We start from the raw sequence: 19,680 nt of genomic DNA on the forward strand, positions 1-19,680 counted from the left end.
ATGTGGTTTTCCTTTGGGTAACTTGGGTTTCCTCCCATAGCCCAAAAAAACGTGCACTTAGGCTTGCAGGAGTCTCTAAACTGCCCTATCTGTGTCTATGTGCGGTATGATGGACCGGTGGCCCCCACCATCCCAGCTTTTCCCTTTCTGTCCTGGCTGGAGTTGGCTCCAGACCCCCCCCATGTACTTGATAAATGGGTGGAAGATGAATATTTAAGGCTTGTGGAAGTCTGGAAGCCGCTGACTTCCGAACCAGAAGATTTTATGCGGCAAATTCTTGGATGGCTTAGATGCGCTCGTGGGAGTGTTACTTACACAAAAATGTTCTGAGGGCAGAACGAAAAGTGATTTGTTCAGGGAGATAACCAATCATATTGTAGAGGAGGTGGGAATAAGACTTCTAGTTGGGTTACATTTCTATGTGGAGTTTAAATCAAGGGAGGTGATGCTACGATTATACAATTCCTTGGTAAGACCCCGCCTAGAATACTGTGTGCAGGTTTGGTCACTGTACCTTAAGAAGGGCATTGCTGCCTTGGAAATGTGCAACGTAAGGCTACGAGAATGATTCCTGGTCTTAGAGGAATGTCTTATGAGGAGAGGTTAGCTGAGCTGAATCTGTTCAGCCTCGAGCAAAGGAGACTAAGGGGGGACATGATCCAGGTATATAAGATTCTAACAGGTCGGGATGCTGTTCAGCCAAATGGCTATTTCAATATTAGTTTAAATGCTAGAATTCGTGGCCATAAGTGGAAATTAGCGGGAGAACATTTTAAAATGAATTTGAGGAAGCACTTCTTCCTGCTAGTGTAGCACAAGCTAAAACCCTGGGTTCCTTTAAATCAGAGCTAGATAAGATGTTAACAACTCTGAGCTATTAGTTAAGTTCACCCCAGACGAGCTTGATGGGCCGAATGGCCTCCTCTCATTTGTAAATTCCTTATGTTCTTATGTTCCAATAGCTACCCTGAGCGCTGTTTACTCTCCATTTAAATCAGGGATGTTTTCATACAGGGACAGCTCCCCCCCCCCCGGGCTTCACATCTGGGTTTAGTTTCTTCTGAATGGCGTGTCCCATGGCTGAAGCATCTTGCAGGAGACCCACAGTCCCCACTTCCACGTCTGGTCCGTTTGTATCGAAAACACCCACTAAGCACAAGAAGCCTCCTGGATGGCATCGGGAATATTGACTTGTCATCGCGTCCATGTCACTGCCAGTCCAGAGTGGTCTGCTGGTAAACTGCGTGAAGGAAGGACTCACAAACACAGTCTCCCCTCATCGTATTTTGTGATCAGCTCTGTGGATCGTATGCATAACTTCCACTTGACCTGACTGGGACTGTAGGAGTTAGTCTTGGTCAGCGCAAGGACATCCGCAGCCCTTCTACCAGCATGCAAGAAAAGATAACATTGCTACCCTTGCTTGCTCAATTGAGCTCAAGTCCTGCACCAAAGTGGTTCTGCCTGTCTTCTAGGTCAAGTCGACATCACCCTGCCGCCTCAAGATGTCCTATGTATCTCTGCATATTCCTGCACAACTGAATGTGCTTTTTATTTTGATCTTGTTAACCTGTGACCTCTTAGCTTAGCTCATGCCAGTTAAAAAAAAAAAACAGTATCCTGTTTAAATATTTGACCAGGCCATGTGTCTGAGCTCCACTTCAGTCCTTCCTGGGCTTTTCGGGGCCCGAGTCACTGGATCAGTGGGAATGGGGAGGGGGGCGGGGGGCACATGCCTGTATTCTCAGGATGGTCCGGGATCCTTCAAGCGGGACTGTCTTCCAGGCCAGCAGGTGGGGACAGGAAGGAGAAGGGCAGAGCGAGTGAGTGAAAAGAGAGACAAATGGGGGGAGACAATGGTAGTGTAGAGAGGGAGGAGAAAGCTCTGGGGTGGGGAGGGGGGCACAAAGTGGAAATTCCTTCATGCATTATTAGGAACTGCCATAGCTTGGAGTCTCAGGGTAACGCACGGCAAATTGAAACTGATATAAGGAGAATCGCATAAAACACGAGGGTGCCTAGGGGGCTGGCTGCCGGCAACGCCGGTCACCATGGCACCGGGGAGGAAGTGAACTGCCACATTGTCCCAACATTCCTCGCGCCAGCGGAGCCTGACCACCTGGCTCGGAATGCCAGGGACGCATCCCGAAGCGGAGACACGCCTTTCCGGAGGGGTCGGGACGTATTTTAAAGGGCCACACACCCACTCTAATTTGACGGGAGCTAATAGGCCGGGATTGCAAGGCGTGAAATGGACGTCTGATTGCCTTAATTATCCTCTGAGGGCTCCCACATTCCAGTGCCGCTCCCCCATTTTCTTCCCCAGATGTCCGACTTCATGGCCAAAAGAACTTTACGGGTTTGATTTGCGCCCCAAAAACAACGTGGATCAATTTTCCATGTTATGAAAGGAAGATTGCACAGATATGCCCTTCTTGGGATTTCATCACGGAGACGGACTCGGCGTTCACTGTTATCAACTGACACGTCAGTTGTGTACCGAGCGGCAGACGCGTGGCTGCAGGCACCGTGTGGCTGGACACAGGTGCCTTTGTGCGGGGTGCCGCTGAGTTCTGGCAGGTGTGTTTTCCTCCTGCTGTGGAAGGTCCTGCCTCCGGCCCCGAGCAGGAAGGGGTGGTAGCAGCGATGTAAGCGGCCGGCCGGGAGGAAGCTGGGAGGTAGCTGTGTGCCGAGAGCTGTTTTCACCACCTGGAAGCGAATGACACTATTGGCTCATCTCTTATGAGGGTGGAAAAGGCCCACAGCAATGCACACAGAGCTGTCGATATCCCACCAAGAAAATCAGCCACTGATAATATATCGCTTTCAACACTGGCCAGATGCTGCATTTCCACAAAGCTGGGTTTATACAGATGACTGAAGTAACTGGCATTTTTTATATAGATTAGACAAGTCTTGGTAACTTGGTCTAAGTCGTCCGTGTCGGTACATTAAGTGGCGTGAAGAGTATTTTTATTACGACTCAGCTTTGAGAGGACTTTGGTCCTACTGCTGTAAACGTTTCGCTGCTGGTTCTTCTTCAGAAAAAAAATGTAGGATAAAGAGTGGATCAGGAAATGCGTTCCCCAGGCTTGCTATTCCGGACCGTCACGTTCGTCCGGGTTCTTGCCTGATATATTTCACTGTCTCCCCCTTCATAGTATGAGAGAAACAGCTAATGTGGCGGGGGGGGGGGGGGGGGGGGGGGGCAAGAAACAGTGTACTCCCGGACCTCGGAACACATGGTGAAGTTTGACAGGCGCGTGAGAAAGATATCACACTGCCTGGAAGGTCCCTCAGAATGGAGAAGCCAGAGAGGCGGCCCCCACGATCCCCCGGCGACTTTAAATCGACGATGTTCTCTATGAAACATAAAAATGTTTCCTCAAACATGCATCAAACGTCCACTCCCTTTACAATACCTATACTGTTCTGCACTATTATATATCTGTGATATTCGGAACTAGCGGGTAAAAAAAAGAAACGTCCGAGTCACTCTGTCGTGAAGCGGCAGAGACTAGCAGTGGCGTGTCACTTTAAGACCGAACTGCTAAAGTTCTCCCGAATCCAAAGTGCCCAGAGACGCAGATTCTCGTTCTGCTACTGCTCCAGGCCTCCGGGTCACTGCCGTGTTCATGACAGAGCATTAAAATTATTTAAAGAATACTAGGTATGCACAGTACGGTGACCGCGGCTAATGTTACATTCGCTTTGTCTGGATGGAGTAACCGAATACATTCGGTCTGTCTGCGTATCTATTTCTTTGGAATGCTCACCCAGCTGGGTCTGTCCCAGGAAATGTGGCGTGTAGGCCCGGAAGGCAATACCACACACACACACACACACACACACACACACACACACATATCGGGTATACCTATCCTTATGGGGCCCGCTCATTCACTTCTATGGGAAAAATGCTAACGCTAACTATGACGACCTTAACCCCCACCCTGCCCTAACCATAACCATAAGTAACCAAGCAAAATACAAGAGTTTTTGCATTTTTAGTTTTTTCATAGCAGTCGCTGATTTTTATCAAACAGAGTTGGATATTTATCATGTTATGGGGACATCGTGTCCCCAAAAGTATAAGTATGCCTGCTTGCACACACACACACACACACACACACACACACGGGTTTGTATTCATATCTGTGTATGCAAAACCCTAATCCCAACTATGACAGGCTTAACCTCATACTCAGACCTAACCTTAACCATAAGTAACCAAACAAAATACAAGACTTTTGGCTTTTTGAGTTTTTTCAATTGCAGTGACAGATTTTTAGAACACTGAGTTTATCCTTGTAGGGACCGAAATAATGTATATAGGTACAGATTTTTTTTTTTTTATCACATTGTGGAGAATAATTACAAAAACAGACAGACACACACGCACCCACACTTTTGAAGGGCTGTATGGTAAATTGCATTTGCATGCACAGCACATGACATGATTGCGGGAGGAAACACAGTCAAACATGGGCAGCACATGCAAAGTCGGTTAAGACAGGCATGCAAAAAAGCCCGCAGCTCGAACCCGTAGCCCTCGAAGGCTGTGGGAAGACTGGCCAGCCCGCCTGTCCTTGTCTGTCGGCCGGATCCGATCAACCGGATGTCAGAGAATGTTACAGAAAGGCAACTGAAGTGCTCGCCTTCTGCCTTAGAAATGGCAACAGTAAACTATTGGGCTGGATAGAGCATTGACGGTTATGGGGGCGTCTGGGGGGGGGGGCAGGAGAGATTCCCTCTTTCTTCAGATTGTTTCTTCAGACTGTGGCCTGAGTCCCTCCCCAAGGGTCAAATCCTACAATCTCCCCTAGAGATGAAAATAAAACAGTCTGTTTGTTCTCAACACACTTCTATACAGTGGGGGGAGAGAGAGAGATTTTTGCTAGATGCCTGAAATACAATCCCAATGTGGCCTTGTAGTACAATCGCGGTCAAACACGTAACTCTTTAGCAGCTAATACCTTCCTGGTAACATCAGGCTTTTTTTGTTTGTCACTCGCCGTTGCGACTCGTTATTTGTTTGGCACAGGGGCAAGAGCCGCTCTTCCCAAATGCTCCCTGGGAGCCTGGCACCAGTGGCTTCCTGTTATTGTCTCCGGGATACGGACACTTCCTGCCACAAGCCTCCGTATTTACCTGGGGCACAGAGGGCGGCGGAGGTGGGTGTGATCGCCCAGCACTGGCTTTTCATACGAGGAGCTTCATTAAAGACATTCTCTCTGCCTCTCCGCCCTTTTCTTTCTAACTAAAGACAGGAAGCGGTTATCTTTGTCTCCTGATAGTTTAAGCTAATTTAAATAATAGAAAAAAAAATATCTCTGTGAAAGATAAACAGATTCCCCTGTCGGCCTGTGGTTTATTTATTATTTATTTTTTTAGTATTATGTGGCTTATTTTATTCATGAATTCATTTTCTGGATTGTTCATTCATGAAATTGGGGGGATATACCTACTCTGTCTTCATTAACCCGTCATTGTGAGCCTTGGCTTCTAGAATGTCCCAAATATTCAAAACATCGTCTTAATTCCGCGGTGACTTTGGATCCTGGACGTTCAGACCCACACGTGACTAGATGGGACACCAGGAAATGGATGGGTGAAAGTGCAGGACAATGGCTGGAGCTTCAATAGGGTTTTACTCATTCTTCGGTGATGTTCTCCCACACGTTTCTTTATCAGGCGCTTTTATTCAAAGTAACATGCAATTCGGAAGGTGGGATCACTAAGTAGCACAGTGGCACAGTTGCCTCACTCCTCTGGGACCAGGGATCGAGTCACCTCCAGGGCTCCATGTGTGCGGAGTTTGCATGGTCTCCCCATGTCGTCGTGGGGTTTCCTCTGGGCACCCTGCTTCCCTCCACAGTCCTAAAACATGCTGAGGCTAATTGGACCAAATTGCCCATAGGTGTGCATGTGCGAGTGAATGGTGTGTGACTGTGCACTGCAATGGTTTGGTACCCCATCCTAGGTTGTTCCCTGCCTCGCCCCTGCAGCCTCCAAGCTCTGGACACCCTGCAAGTGGTTACAGTAGATGGATGGGTTGGTCAGTCAGTTACAGGAGCAATCGAGAGTGCAGGTTTTGCTCAATGGCCTAACAGTGAAATCACTCTGAGCAGGGGATTTGAACCAGCAACCTTCTGATCATAGGCATAGAGTCCTTACCCACTGAGCCACATGCCATTAGCCTATAGGAGAAGTCGGTGGGGAACCCCGCAGTGAAAATCAGACCGTGCCTACGAGATCTAAGGTGGTGGATCTCTAGGACGTCCTCTCCACCATGGCTGCCCGACCTCTGCTTTCCCTTCCCTAGTGCCAGTGGAGACCTTGTCTTCCTCTATGAGACTGGGAGGGGGGGTGGAAGGGAGAAGGGGGGACCTGTTTCTCTGCAGACATCGGGGTCTTTGCATGGCATGTTTGTATGACAACTATATCTCTGCGGTGCGTACATAAATATGACCCTACATCACTGTGGCTGGTGCTTCATGGTCATTGCAAGTCCCCTCTCATGGTTCCGCATATCACATCGATACTGATTTTATTGATTATATTGCCCGAATGTTCCTGGTGAACTCAGGGAGGATGCAGAGGGGTAACTGCCCCCCCCCGCATTACCCCCATCACTGAAAAATACTCATAAAGTGCCCTCTGGAGTGCCCTTCCAAGTGAGCAGACACGATATCTCGGATAGGTGCCCTTCCAAGTGAACATAACTGCCGCTTTTCCACTGCCATACTGGAACCGAGCCATACCTGAGCTGTACCGCGAAGCGACACTAGTTACAGTGCGGTTCCAGCTCGCTTCGGGTTTCCACTGGCAGAAGGGTTCACTCGGTAAAGGTGCTGCCAGGTCTGGAGCACGACAGTGACGTAAAACCAAAGAAATGCTTATTTACTGTTCCACACTGTACAGCTCAGTATGGCAGTGGAAAAGCCCTAAACGGGACTATTTCACCATACATAGCATATATTTCTACTAGCATGTCATGCAATAGGTGTTCCCTTTTTACTTTTTGCTGTTGCCCTCCTGCCACATCTAGATTGTAATACAGGGCAGCATTACAATCTGAACGATACTGATTACAACTCACGGCAAAAAAAAAAAAAAAAACAGGCATCAGATCTTAGCTTTGAAATGTTTTCGAAAATGTTTGTTTTACCCATGATTGCATTTTGAGCTCAATTGCAGCGCAATGGGAAATTACTGGGCAGTAGCTTCCGGAAGGACTGCAAACGATCTCCGGCTGATTTTGACACCTCGTAAGGATGTAGGCAGGCCCGCCGATTTTAGTAGGTAAGAGGACAAGAAATTTGACGAAAAACACAAGCCGCGGTTATAAATAACTTTTAGTTGCTTAACGGGCCATTTTTTCCAAAGTGATTTACAATTTCACTAGAGAGTTTTTTTGTAGCAGCTGAGCAATTCAAGTAGAGCAGCAGAAGGCTGCTATAGCAGCACGTTTGAAGACCTCAAAGTCACACATCTCTCTATAGGTGTTTCTCAATATGCATGCTGTACGCCCCAAATATCGAGGATCCATCGAATACATCTTCGCCGAACGAGACCAATGCCATGATTCATTGCGCCTCAAGTTCTTTCTTGTAAGGCAAGCTAGCAAGACTTGTCCTGCTAAGACCACAAGTACGATCTTTGCGCTTATTTTAGAAATTGAGAGACATCCCATATCCTACATCTAAGACCACTTTGCACCTGCTTACCCCGTACATACGGCATTTCATTAGGTATAATCATACTTTAGATTAAAATTTATGTTGTGATTGTAAATTGCAAGCAAAGACAGAAGTGGATGGAGCTCTCGGTTTTGGAAGCACGAGAAGATCTTCAGCAAGAGGGACCCCAGTTAATAAAAAGTCCAGACGTTTGGCGCTGAGCGTTTCACAGCTCGCCGCTTTCTGACTGACCCGCAGCGATAGCGCAGGAAGCTGACCGGCAGTGGCGCAACCTTTGATACGAGGAGCTTATAAAAGAAGATAAGGAAGGTTGGCAGAGCTAGAGGAGAGGGGAGGCCAGACAGTGGGCCTTTGTTTGGGGGCTGCCGCCTGGCCCAGTGCCCCGGGAAGCACAGGCATCCGCTTCGGTGCCTGTTGAGCTTCTGGGTCGGCCTCCACTCTGTTTTTCTCCTTCTGCCAGCGCCCCCCACAGAGGAGTACAGAGCCCTTGAATGCAACTATCTTGTGCATCTTCAAGGGGCCATTCGGAGAGGTTCAATGGGTCGGGCGATGACATCGCTCTTCGACGTTGTGCCCTTACTCTTAGACTGGGCCTCACGCCTTCAAACCAGCACCAAACCAGCACCACCACCACCACCCGACCTCACCAACAATCCCGCAGTTTTGCTTGCTTCTTCATCCCGGCATTCTTCCTCCTCCCTCTCTTCTTTTTCTCCATCTCTCCCTCCCCCATCTCGGGGATGGGGGGGGGGGGTGAGCTTGTGGGGTAAGTATTGCAGCAGATGTGGTCAGACCGCTAGCCGTACGACGGAGGGCCTCGTCTGGGCCCGAGTCGGGCTCATGGAACCCACCGGCGAATCGCGGCCACAGCCACGTTACGCGCTGAGCTCCGAGCCCAGGCCGGGCTGGAAAAACCTTCGGAAAAACCGTCTATAGCTAATTAAAGCACTCCTCCCGCAAATGTCATGCCTTAGCTCTCCGCGCCACAAATCCAGCCTCAAGAAATTATTCAGTTTATGGAAAAGGATGACAAAAATTACAGAGGAATTATTTTCATGTAACTCTAACTAAATAAGCTGCTAAAACTGTTTTGTTTCTTAATATAGTCTCCTATTTGTTTTTTTTAATGCATTTTGGCAACAAAGGATGGTATAAATGGCTTTGTGTTTAGATGTTTGACTTGTAGTGAGAAGGTAGAGGCAGGGCTGACATAAGGACAGGAAAGTTAGCAAGATTCCTGGCCCCAAAATAAATTTGGACTTAATTGGATTAGTATGGGTTGGGGCCCCTGTATGATATGCTTTCATGGGGGCCAAAATCTCAAACAGCCCCCCTGGGTAGAGTGACCTAGCAATAACCATATCCTATATTTTAGTAGAAGTGCAGGAGTATTTAATTTTAGTACTCGCACATATCCGCGGAACTTCGCGCTATTAAGAAGCGTGCCAGGATTTCGTGTAACGACGTTTGTGGTCATATGGCTTCCACTCTCGTTTATGTGAAGGAATGTGACATAATAACTAAGTGCCACACGGACTAAACGTAAAACTAAAATTAAATAAATAAATTGTATCTGAAAATAACGTCTTACTTCTCTTGTCACACGCTGGGGACATTTTTTTCGGTTTTGTTGCTTTTGTTGTGTCCGACTACGTTGGCCAACGCAGGAAGGGGTTTTGTCAAAGTTCTATCAAGCTCCACTGACCATGGCCTGTATCTCGGGTCATGTGACTGAACCAGGATTTGGCCACTGCTGTCAGCACCCCCTATGGGTGAGGTGGTCCCGGTGACAAGAGATTGACATCATGGACATGGTGGCTATTAAGCTGTCGGATTGCTCTGTGATTCCCAACCCCATCCATACAGTCTCCACCATCTGGTGAATTATCCTGAGAAGAAAACCTACTGATAACCACCCCAATATGTTCAGTTAAAAATATCCAGCTGTACATTTTAATAGGCAGAAAAGACAAATAATCATGCCAGTAAAGGTACAGAATAATAATTTAAAAGTAATAAAAAGAAATAGGATAATAAAAAAAACATCAACACATCTAAAACTCTACCAATCAAATTCATCGCCTTAGATTCATATGGACGTGGTTGTCAGACTGTGGGATTTCAGAGAGGAAGTCCAGCATGTTGGAAATACTTAATGCACATGCAGTCACCTAAATCAGACTGTTTATATGGCCTATTTACACCTGCCCCCACCTGAGTCTGCTCCCAACGTGTGTTGTTTGTTGGTCCTTGTTTTGCCCTCGAGGGGGCAGGAGGAACCAGGGTGGGGTCAACCAAGGCTGCTGGGCCAGGCAGCCACCCCCCCATCAGATGGTGGCCTTTGGCGCTGTTAAGCAGTCTTTTCCGACGTAACCCCCCAGGTCCGTTAGCCCCCCGGCCCTGATAACCTGTGCACAAGCCCTTTAACCCCTCCCTTCACGTGCAATGGGCTCTCCACTGGTTCTGTAAAGTGCTTCGGATGTCTCGAAAAGTGCTACATGAATGTAACGTTGATTCATTCACGCGTCATGAACAATTCCCTAGATTCTCCATATTTCTCTGTTGAGGTTCTGATGTTGCTGTCATATATATATATATATCCATCCACCCATCCATTTTCCAAACTGCTTATCCTACTGGGTCGCAGGAGCACCCGGAGGAAACCCCATGATGACATGGGGAGAACATGCAAACCCCACACACATGTGACCCTGGCGGAGACTCGAACCCGGGTCCCAGAGGGGAGAGGCAACAGTGCTAACCACTGCACCACCATGCCGCCCCTATTTTTGTTTATATATATATATATATATATATATATATACGCATTGCACCCCTAATATATATATATATATACTAGGGGTGCAATGCGTCAGAATTCAGACCATAGGGTTATTATTTTGATTAGGTTTTTTTGCCGTTATATTTTTCGTAACCACAACCCTGGAAAGAACATGCAGTTAGATAAATGGATGTATGGATAGATGATTGATGGATGAATCGTTGGACAAACGGACGGATGAATGTTCTACTGCCCTGTCCTACTCTTCTGGAGCTTTCCAGTAAAACTTCACACTTTTGTAAGACTTACCAAGGACTGGCACTCCAGTGCTCTTCTTGACGGAATCCAAACCACAGTGTCACCAAGCTTGATCCTCGCTTCCCTGTCTCTTCCATTTCACGCCTCACATTTCTCTACAGCTCATAAAGCGAACAGGCCCCTGACCTTTGAACTCAGTTGAGTTCTCCTAACCGTGTGTCTCGACCCGACGTTGCGACACACTTCCATCTGCTAGATTCTTCTTTCTCCATCTAGAACTTCGGGATCTCCTCAGTTATCTGCCGGTCACATCTTCTTATCTTAATCTGATACCTCTACGATGGGCCTATTCACCATCTCCTCAGTTTGCAGAGCATGTCACTAGCTTCCTTAGCTCTGAAGCTCATCACATGGGCTTCCATGGAGCTGAGGATCTTCTGTGTATGTTTGCACACGTACCCCTCCCACCCCTGAGCTCTGTATTCCTCATCAGCTGTCCTGAAGATGCCTAGATTCCCTCACCCATTTCCATCTTCCTCCCGGACATCTGCTTCCACCACAGCCTGACTGAATGATGGACCACCACCTGAAATCCACGGCCTCAAAACCTTTCGCGTTTTGTCTAGAGGAAAAGCTGCCTACAGTGTCGGACCTTCTGTGGATCTCCCTTCCGAATAGCGGTCCTACTTTGTCAACAAAGAGCTTTGAACTTCTAAGAACTTTGAACTGACAGAGCGACTGTTGATTCCAACGTGTCATTCTGGGAATCTCAGAGCACCGACTATGTTCTGTCTTTGTGTTCTGTGTCCTGTCTTCATACTGGAGGAAATGAAAAGAACATCCACGTTTACGTACCATGCTAAGGTAACTGTGTGGGCTGCAATGATCATTTTGGAAGTTAAGGGTCAGATTGTCATGTTAAGCATAATGAAAATTTAGATCACACTTTTACAACTAACTATTGTATACTTATTTGGAGGGGGTGACATGTCTGATGCTATGGAATATAGAGCGCCCCCCAGGGACGCTGTAAAGTAGGGAAGGTTAGGATGATAGAGGCCTGCAAAAATTTGAAACATAATTGAATTGGTCTGGGTTGGGGGGTCAGTATAACATGCTTTCATGGGCTCCCGAAATCTGTAGCAGCAACCCTGCCGCCCCCCCCCATCCCCCAGCTCCCCCTTTCAGCTTGTCTTTTCCTGCCATCTGCCCTATATGAGCTGGCCTCCAACCGGACTGGTGGATTTTGACACGGACCCAGGCCATGTGGTTGGGCTGCGCCGAGCCGCTGCGTCGCAGGTTCTTACACAGCGTCTCGCAGGAACCTGAGGGACAGGAAGTGCCTTCAGGGATGAGGTTCTCGTGCAAGGGAGCCGGGTGGGGGGGCTGAGAGATGGGCTGGTGATCAGACGAAATCTCCCCAGACCTCACCTGTGCCAGAGGGCTGGCCCGGCGCCCCAGGCAACCATGGAAGCCCCCCCACTCACCTGGGAAGGAAATGAGCTCACCGGCTCACTCAACTCCTGGTGTGCGGGTACAGATGGATACAAAGCTCTGTCTCGCCTGTGGGGGGCTGGGAGGGGGGGTGAAGGGCAGGTGGGTTCGTGTTGGGAAATGGGAGGGGGATTTTTTTTTCCGTCGCTGGAATGTTCTTAAGTGTGACATAAAACAATTCAGTCGTACACACCCACTCTCCCTGTTCTATCTCTCACATTTGTACCTTTTCTCTCACTTCCTTCCTGGGGAGGGGGAAGTTATGATTTCGGATGCAGCCCCTGGTGTGTTATGTTGTTTTATTTCCGAACAGAATTCAGCTTATTTGGTCCAAGGCCACCCCCTCCCCCCACCCAAAGACGGGCTGCAGATACAGATAGCTGATGTTCCGCTCTGATTGGGTGGAGGACGATCCAGTTACGGAGTACCGGAGGTTCCGCGGCTTCTGAGGATGTTCAAGGAAGGAAATTTCAGAATTGTCATGCGTGTTTTATCTCTGTGTTTTTCCCCCTCTAAAAAAAAAGTCAGGTCAAGCCCTCTGGCTGGTGTGGAAGGGGCGCAGTTCACCGTAGCTTTATGCGAAGAGAACGGCAGTCAGCCGAAGATGAGATGGCAGGAGGAACATAATTATGTGTAATTTTGAAAACCAGCAAACGTTTCAATTTCAAGTGAAGAAACGGAAAGCTTGCTTAGTGAAGTTGGGGAATGTTTTAGCTGCCACAGGATCCATCCATCCATCCATAAATTCATCCATCCATCCATCCATCCATCCATCCATAAATTCATCCATCCATAAATCCATCCATCCATCATCCATCCATAAATCCATCCACTTATCCATAATTCAATCCATCATTGATCCATCCATCCATCCATCCATCCCCTTCCGTGTGCCCTGTGCTTGCTGGGGTCGGCTTCAGCTTCAATATGACCCTCCAGTAGATTTACCCTAAACACCTCACGTAACCCTGTCGCATGGTACACGTCCGACGGCACTGTAGCCAGTAATTATGGAGCGATTCTCATGTAACGTCAGGGACGCCAGGGTCACATTCGTTACTCAGCAGCTGCTCTTACGATGACAGGGATATGAGCTGACGGCATCCACTTGTCAAGACCTGCTGAGATAAGAAGGATGGACTATGGCCATGGGCAGGTGTAGATCGGAATTATTATTATTACTATTAACAAAGATTATAATAATGATAATAATAATAATGGGGGCGGCATGGTGGTGCAGTGGTTAGCACTGTTGCCTCTCACCCCTGGGACCCGGGTTCGAGTCTCCGCCTGGGTCACATGTGCGTGGAGTTTGCATGTTCTCCCCATGTCGTCGTGGGGTTTCCTCCGGGTACTCCGGTTTACCCCCCCCCCCCAGTCCAAAAACATGCTGAGGCTAATTGGAGTTACGAAATTGCCCGTAGGTGTGCGTGTGAGAGTGAATGGTGTGTGAGTGTGCCCTGCGATGGGCTGGCCCCCCATCCTGGGTTGTTCCCTGCCTCGTGCCCATTGCTTCCGGGATAGACTCTGGACCCCCCGCGACCCAGTGGGATAAGCGGTTTGGAAAATGCACGGATGGATGGATGATATATGTACTATGAAGTATAAATAAAAATTATTAAATGCTTTATTTGTAGATATGCAACTTGTTTGATATATGTACCTTGACACGGTTACTGTGCAGACACGGTTTAGTCAGTAAACTCACGTGGTGACCTAGGCAAGCTACTCTGCTGGTGCCCCCCATCTGAGATTTGGCTTGCTAGATCAGCACCCCCTCAGAAGATGGCGCCCTAGGCGGCCGCCTATGTCGTCTAGAGTTGATTGGGATACTCTTGCGTGCAGCGCCAAACAAGCTGGTATGTCCTTTGTTCATAGTTTTTCGTATAAGAGTGTTAATTAATACCACAATCTGCTATAAACTTTGAGAAAAAGTGCGAATATTTCTCTGTGTATGTGCTGGCACCTTACGTTAGTAAAATAAGACATCGACACATTAGCGTTCATATTTAACAATATATATTTCTAATTTTCAAGGTACATTCCTTTTGACATAAGCTTTTAAACTTTTCTTCACAAAACGACAAAAGTAGCCATCTAAAATAAATACTATATAAAATACAACTTCAAAATAAATATATCTATAAATGGAAGCTTTCATATGTGTTGAAACAAAAAAGCATATAGCTTTTTTTTTACATTTAATCCGCAAAGGCGAGAAATATGAAACGATGGTACAAGCAGTTCAGAAGGGCAGAAGTTTTTGAGCAAATATCGAGAATCTGATGAGCTCCGAGGTACAACGAGGATGATCAGTCACAGCATTGCGAGCGGGGCAGGAGCGTGTGAACGGAAAGCCGAACGGTATCTCAATGACGGGAACGGAAAGTGGACGTGGATCGGGAGACGGGATTGGCGGCTACGGGTGATCCTCCCCGTAGGGAGGAAGAAGGAGAGCCATGGAAATGGTGGGAGAGAGAAACTGGTCAGAGGCTCCATACTAACCGGCTGAGACGGATCTGCACTACGCAGCTGTACGCTGTCAGTCAAGCTGGCGGTATCTGATAGACTGCTATGGGGAAATGCGTGGCACTGAAATATATATATATATATATATATATAAAGTTGGTCTAAACTTGTATTTGTGCAGCAAATTTATGGTTTCAGAGGTGCAGAGGAAGCAGGAATTAGTCTTGCCTCTCTCGAGGTAATGAGGCATGAACATCACACACAAAGAGGTATTTTTATTGCCCAGCGCACTTCTCTAAAGCAAGTACTATTTGTGATAGACCAGTCTGCTTTCTCCTCCCCTCCCCTGTCCGGCTCTCAACCTCGCCAAAAATATTTCTGTACTGTAATTATAGTGTACCATGCAATTTTACAGTACGTTTTCACTACTGCTGACAGGTTAAGAACACAGGGCCCTCGGAACTGTACACAAACGCACACCTGCATAGATATATTCTTTTTACGCTAAGAGACGGCGACGAGCTGACACTTCCACTTCTCGCTAGCTAGTCGGGCCTCGTTCTCACGGTTTTGGCATCCACCCTATAGTTGAATTGCAAAGAGCTACTTGAAAAGAATATTGCCTCGTACATTCAAGACAAAGACGAGAGCCCCCACTCCGCCCCCCCGTCCTCCGGCATAATTGCACGTCTTTCACTCTGTCCATGGTACACTAGTAGAAACGTCAGCATGACTCGGGAGCCCCGTTAGGGGAGGGGGGGAGATACGGAAACACGGTATCTCTTTGCCGGTACTCCACCGGGCGAAAAAAAAAAAGGAACCTGTACCTTTAAGAGCATTTGCCATCCGACCGAATTGTCAAGTGCACGAAAATAAAAAGATCCCTCGGAGAAACCTCAGACAAAAAAAAAAAAAAAAAGACTGACGTATTACAATCCTTTGGCTAAAGCTGTAGCATTTACAATTCACTGAAAAAAAAACCTTCTGGAAGAAAGGATTGATATTTACAATAAAATATGCCTCTTCATAAACATGGACACAGCCGAGTAGCAGCACAGATTAGATTATGCTCGGTGGAGATGGCATATAGCGAACATGGAGGATGGAGCGTGATAGTTTAGCCCATGCCTCACCTCTCTACTTAATAACACTACGCCTCTACTTGTGATTAGCTCTACATAGCTCGTTATGGGGTGTGCAAGAAGTCGGGTTCTAAACCCTTTTTAAACGCACCCTTTCCTTTAAATGAGGCTCAGACTTTTGGCTAGTTGTCTGGGAAAACAGTCCCTCTATCTGAGCGGGGGGGGGGGGGGGGGGGGATGGGGACTCCACCCTGAACACAGAGAGAGATCATCTCTGAATTAAAACACAACTATGACTGAACTGTCAAATTTTACGACAAATTTAACTAAAGAACTTTCAAGCTTTTTTTATGATTCGCTGCCTGTAACGGAGCAAACTAGACGAGCTTTAAAGACAGATACTTCAATTTAAGACATTTTCTTATTGTCTAAAATATTCTAGCCTTTCAGAAGCTGGCAACCTTCTCTCCTCCTGGTTCTTGTTCGAGATTGTAAATGGGACAATTTCCTGGGTAATTAAAATGTTTAGAATACAATTTCATTCTTTGCTGATGGGTTTTTTTTCGATGGTGACGCTCGCCGCAGAGTAGGCGGCTGTAAGGGGGAAGTGGGCGGGGCCAGCCAATCAGTGAATGGTGTTCTTCCTCTACATCACTTTGGCCGGTGCCAATCAACAAAGCAGAACGGATTTCCATTTCATCATTCATACAAAAAAAGTCACCAATCTATTTTTAGCTAATGGAAACCTATTGCTCAACATTAAATAGAAGTGTCAAAGACATTTTTTTTAAGAAATAACATTTTGTTTTGCTGGAGTGTGGGAGACCGATGGGGGAGTCGGGGGGGGGGGGGGGGGGGGACGGGTCTGCAGCGGGGGTCGAGGTGTTGAACGTCAGACAGCTTTGAAGACATAAAAAAAGACACCCAACACTCAACTTGTGCCAAAATCCACCTCTGCCTTCCACCAGTCCATCTGTGAGGTGTGGCATGCTGCCACGGTAACGAGGCGATCGCAAATTAACCGTTTGTAAGTACCATGGTTTTTGAAAGTCCACCAGCACAACACAGTTCCTCTTGAGTCTTTAGGGGGTGACCACAGATGTGCCTGATTCGGGGGGGGGGGGGGTATCAAGAGGTCTGTATCCCCAGCACCCCAGCCTTCCCCTCCCCAACTTTTCGAACCTGGTTGGCCTTGCAGCGGCACCCAGGACGCCGGGCCCCATCGTAGCACCTCTGGGACATTTTGACGCAGCCCAGGGCCGGCAGATAACAGAGCAGGCAGGGCAGCACCAGTGAGACGCAGCCCATGAAGGACCAGCGGCCGCAGCAGTTCGAGGGCCTGCAGGAGCAGGGCCGCTCGGCGCAGGAGCCTTCCTCGTCCTCGTCGTCGGTGCAGTGGTAGAAGACGCCCTTCACGAGGCACATGCAGGTGGCACAGTCTACCAGGCTCTGCGCCGAGCAGAGGCACTCCTGGTTGCAAACCCAGCAGGACGGCAGCGTCCGGGGAAGCGTGCACTCTGTGCATCGGCACTTACCGCACGACTCGCACAGTAGCAAGTGTCGCCGCCCTTCTGGCGGGACTGACAGGCCCTTCGAGTCCACGGGCTTGGAGCAGACTGTCTTGGGCTGGATGCCAGGGGTCCTGAGCATGCCCGGGCTTGCCTCCAACATGGGGGTGGGCGCGGTGTGGTCCAGTAGCCGCTGGTCCGAGGACGCGCTACTGCTGCTACTGATGGAGCAGGGCCGGCCGCCGACAGTGATCCAAGGGTGCGTGACGTCCTGCGACTGACTCCTGGCGAGCTGGGAGCCCCCGACGGCGGCTTCGTGGACCCCCCTGGCGGCCTTCTGGCTGGCCGGAGGCTGCTGCACCACGGCGGGGCTGTCGATGTAGTCGTTCTCCACGTGGGAGGACTTCATCTGGTCGATGGGGAAGACGGTCAGAGACGGCTGCATCCGCCCGTAGGGGACGTGAGCGTCCAGGAAGGGCTGTACCATGATGGAGGAGGAGACCCCTGGAATGTGGTGGGAGAGTCTAGACTCCATTGGTACGCCTTTGTCCTTCAGGCACCGGGGGTGGGGGGGGATTCACATCTAGCGGTTCTGCGGAGAAATAACGCACGCGGTCACACTCAGCGCTGTAACTCCAAACACTACTACATATGCCATCCAGAACAAAGCAGCAAAAAGCAGGTCTGCGAGTGATACCGCTGTAAACAGCACTAAACGCATAGTGACATGCCAAACAGAACCAGTAGCCATTCTAGGCTACTTAATACTTTTAACAATTAACAATATATCATATTTTAAAATGTATATATAGTTCTAAAATCAAATCTGAGCTCAAGCTTTAACCAGAAGCAGAAAAATGAACGCTTCCTTAACTGTGGGACTGATTTATCCCATAAAATAATTGATCACATACTTATAAAAACAACAAAAATGTAAGACTTCGACGTTTTGTTTTATATCATACGCACAGACATACCCTACATTGTAGTACATTAAATTGTCATTTTTTTTTGCAATACTTCCTTCCCAATGCATTTTTCATCTTGACTTCACAGCACGCATATCTATACTGTATATAGGCAGTATTTGGCCCCGAGTAGATTTCAAAAGTATTTGAACTCCCGTTGAATATTAAATGCTCCGTAAAAGACTGTTTAAACACTATGTAAGAATATATATGCTAAATATATACGCGGTAAAGACTAAAGCAAAGTGACATACTGCACGTATTTCATAAGCAATGGTATACGTTATATTTTCATCGGGTACGATTCAACTGCGCACTTTATTAGATTAAAGGATTACGGAATCAGATCTATTAGTCACACTGTTACGAGTTCATGAGCATTTCAAAAAATAATTTATTATGTCCGCTCATGACTTCGGATCGCCGACGACTGCAGTCCAGCGTGCTGCGTGCGTGTTTCAATCAAACTCACCGAATTAAGGGAAATCGTATATATTACACCGCCTATGTAAAATATAAAGTGTTCATACTGCCGGGAAAACGCCACTTGGCGCTTGGAAATCAGAAAACCAACGCAAACGCTGCAGAGAGGCTCTTTGATAAAGCACATCGGCTTATCGAATTAGCGAATTCTGAATATAATATAATCTATCTTGTGCCTTCGGTAATTTCACTAGTCGAATGTACAAGCTGTACCTTCGGAAACGGCACCCTAGTGTAGAAATGTCACTGCTTTATTCAGCCGTATTTATCCAGTTCACTCAGGCAACCTCGTTACGGTACAATATACGGATAAATTTGGACCAAGAAATTTCCCAGGACAGGAACAGCACGCTACAAAAATACTGGCTTTGGGTATTTTAATGTACACACACTCTTATACATGAAATAAACATTTAGGATAGCATTTTTTGAATAAATATGATAAATCCGAGTTAAGCGTAATACTGCAATTCTCGAATTGTCTATTTACAAGGGAAGCCACTTACTTGTACTGAAAAACAGCCCATGTCCTTATCTCATGCGTACGGTTGCCAGTATATTCCAGATTACATTTCCATTTAAAGCCAAATGCAAACTCGCGAGCTGCACTGCAGCGAGAACACAGGCGTTTTGATGCGATGTTGCAACTGCTTGGGAAAATGGCTTTTTTATGAATGGGAGGGTGAGAGTCGTACTGCGCAGATGCTCTGACAGTTTTTTTTTCTCCCTTCTCTTTTTTTGTGAATGGGAGGGCATAGCGTCTCAGCGCGCAAGTGCGGGGGCTGCACTTTATGAATGGGAGGCCGCCTAATTGCATTGCGCAAGCATGATACCCGGATCCCGTGAATGGAGGAACCGGGAGCTTTCTGTCACTGGGGCGATGTCAGAGAGGATTACATGAAAGGGGCGGCAATGTACTGCTACTTATTTATT

At 47.6% G+C, this 19,680-nt stretch overlaps 1 protein-coding gene across 1 annotated transcript; it reads right to left on the reverse strand.

Moving 5' to 3' along the window:
- Positions 1-14,239: 14,239 nt before the first annotated feature.
- spry4 (sprouty homolog 4 (Drosophila)) lies at positions 14,240-19,432 on the reverse strand. The gene is made up of 2 exons (XM_048994975.1): positions 19,254-19,432; positions 14,240-17,888 (listed from the first exon to the last, which is right to left on the reverse strand). Exon 2 carries the CDS (start codon positions 17,829-17,831, stop codon positions 16,917-16,919), a length of 915 nt encoding a protein of 304 aa, XP_048850932.1. The 5' UTR covers positions 17,832-17,888; positions 19,254-19,432; the 3' UTR covers positions 14,240-16,916.
- Between the last annotated feature and the right edge of the window lie 248 nt (positions 19,433-19,680).

Source organism: Brienomyrus brachyistius, chromosome 24 (genome assembly GCF_023856365.1).
Source record: "Brienomyrus brachyistius isolate T26 chromosome 24, BBRACH_0.4, whole genome shotgun sequence".
Classification (NCBI taxonomy): Eukaryota; Metazoa; Chordata; class Actinopteri; order Osteoglossiformes; family Mormyridae; genus Brienomyrus; species Brienomyrus brachyistius.

What these genes read in the sequence shown, in the direction of transcription:
- spry4 (XM_048994975.1), bottom strand. Translation starts at nt 17,831, where the DNA reads ATGGAGTCTAGACTCTCCCACCACATTCCAGGGGTCTCCTCCTCCATC.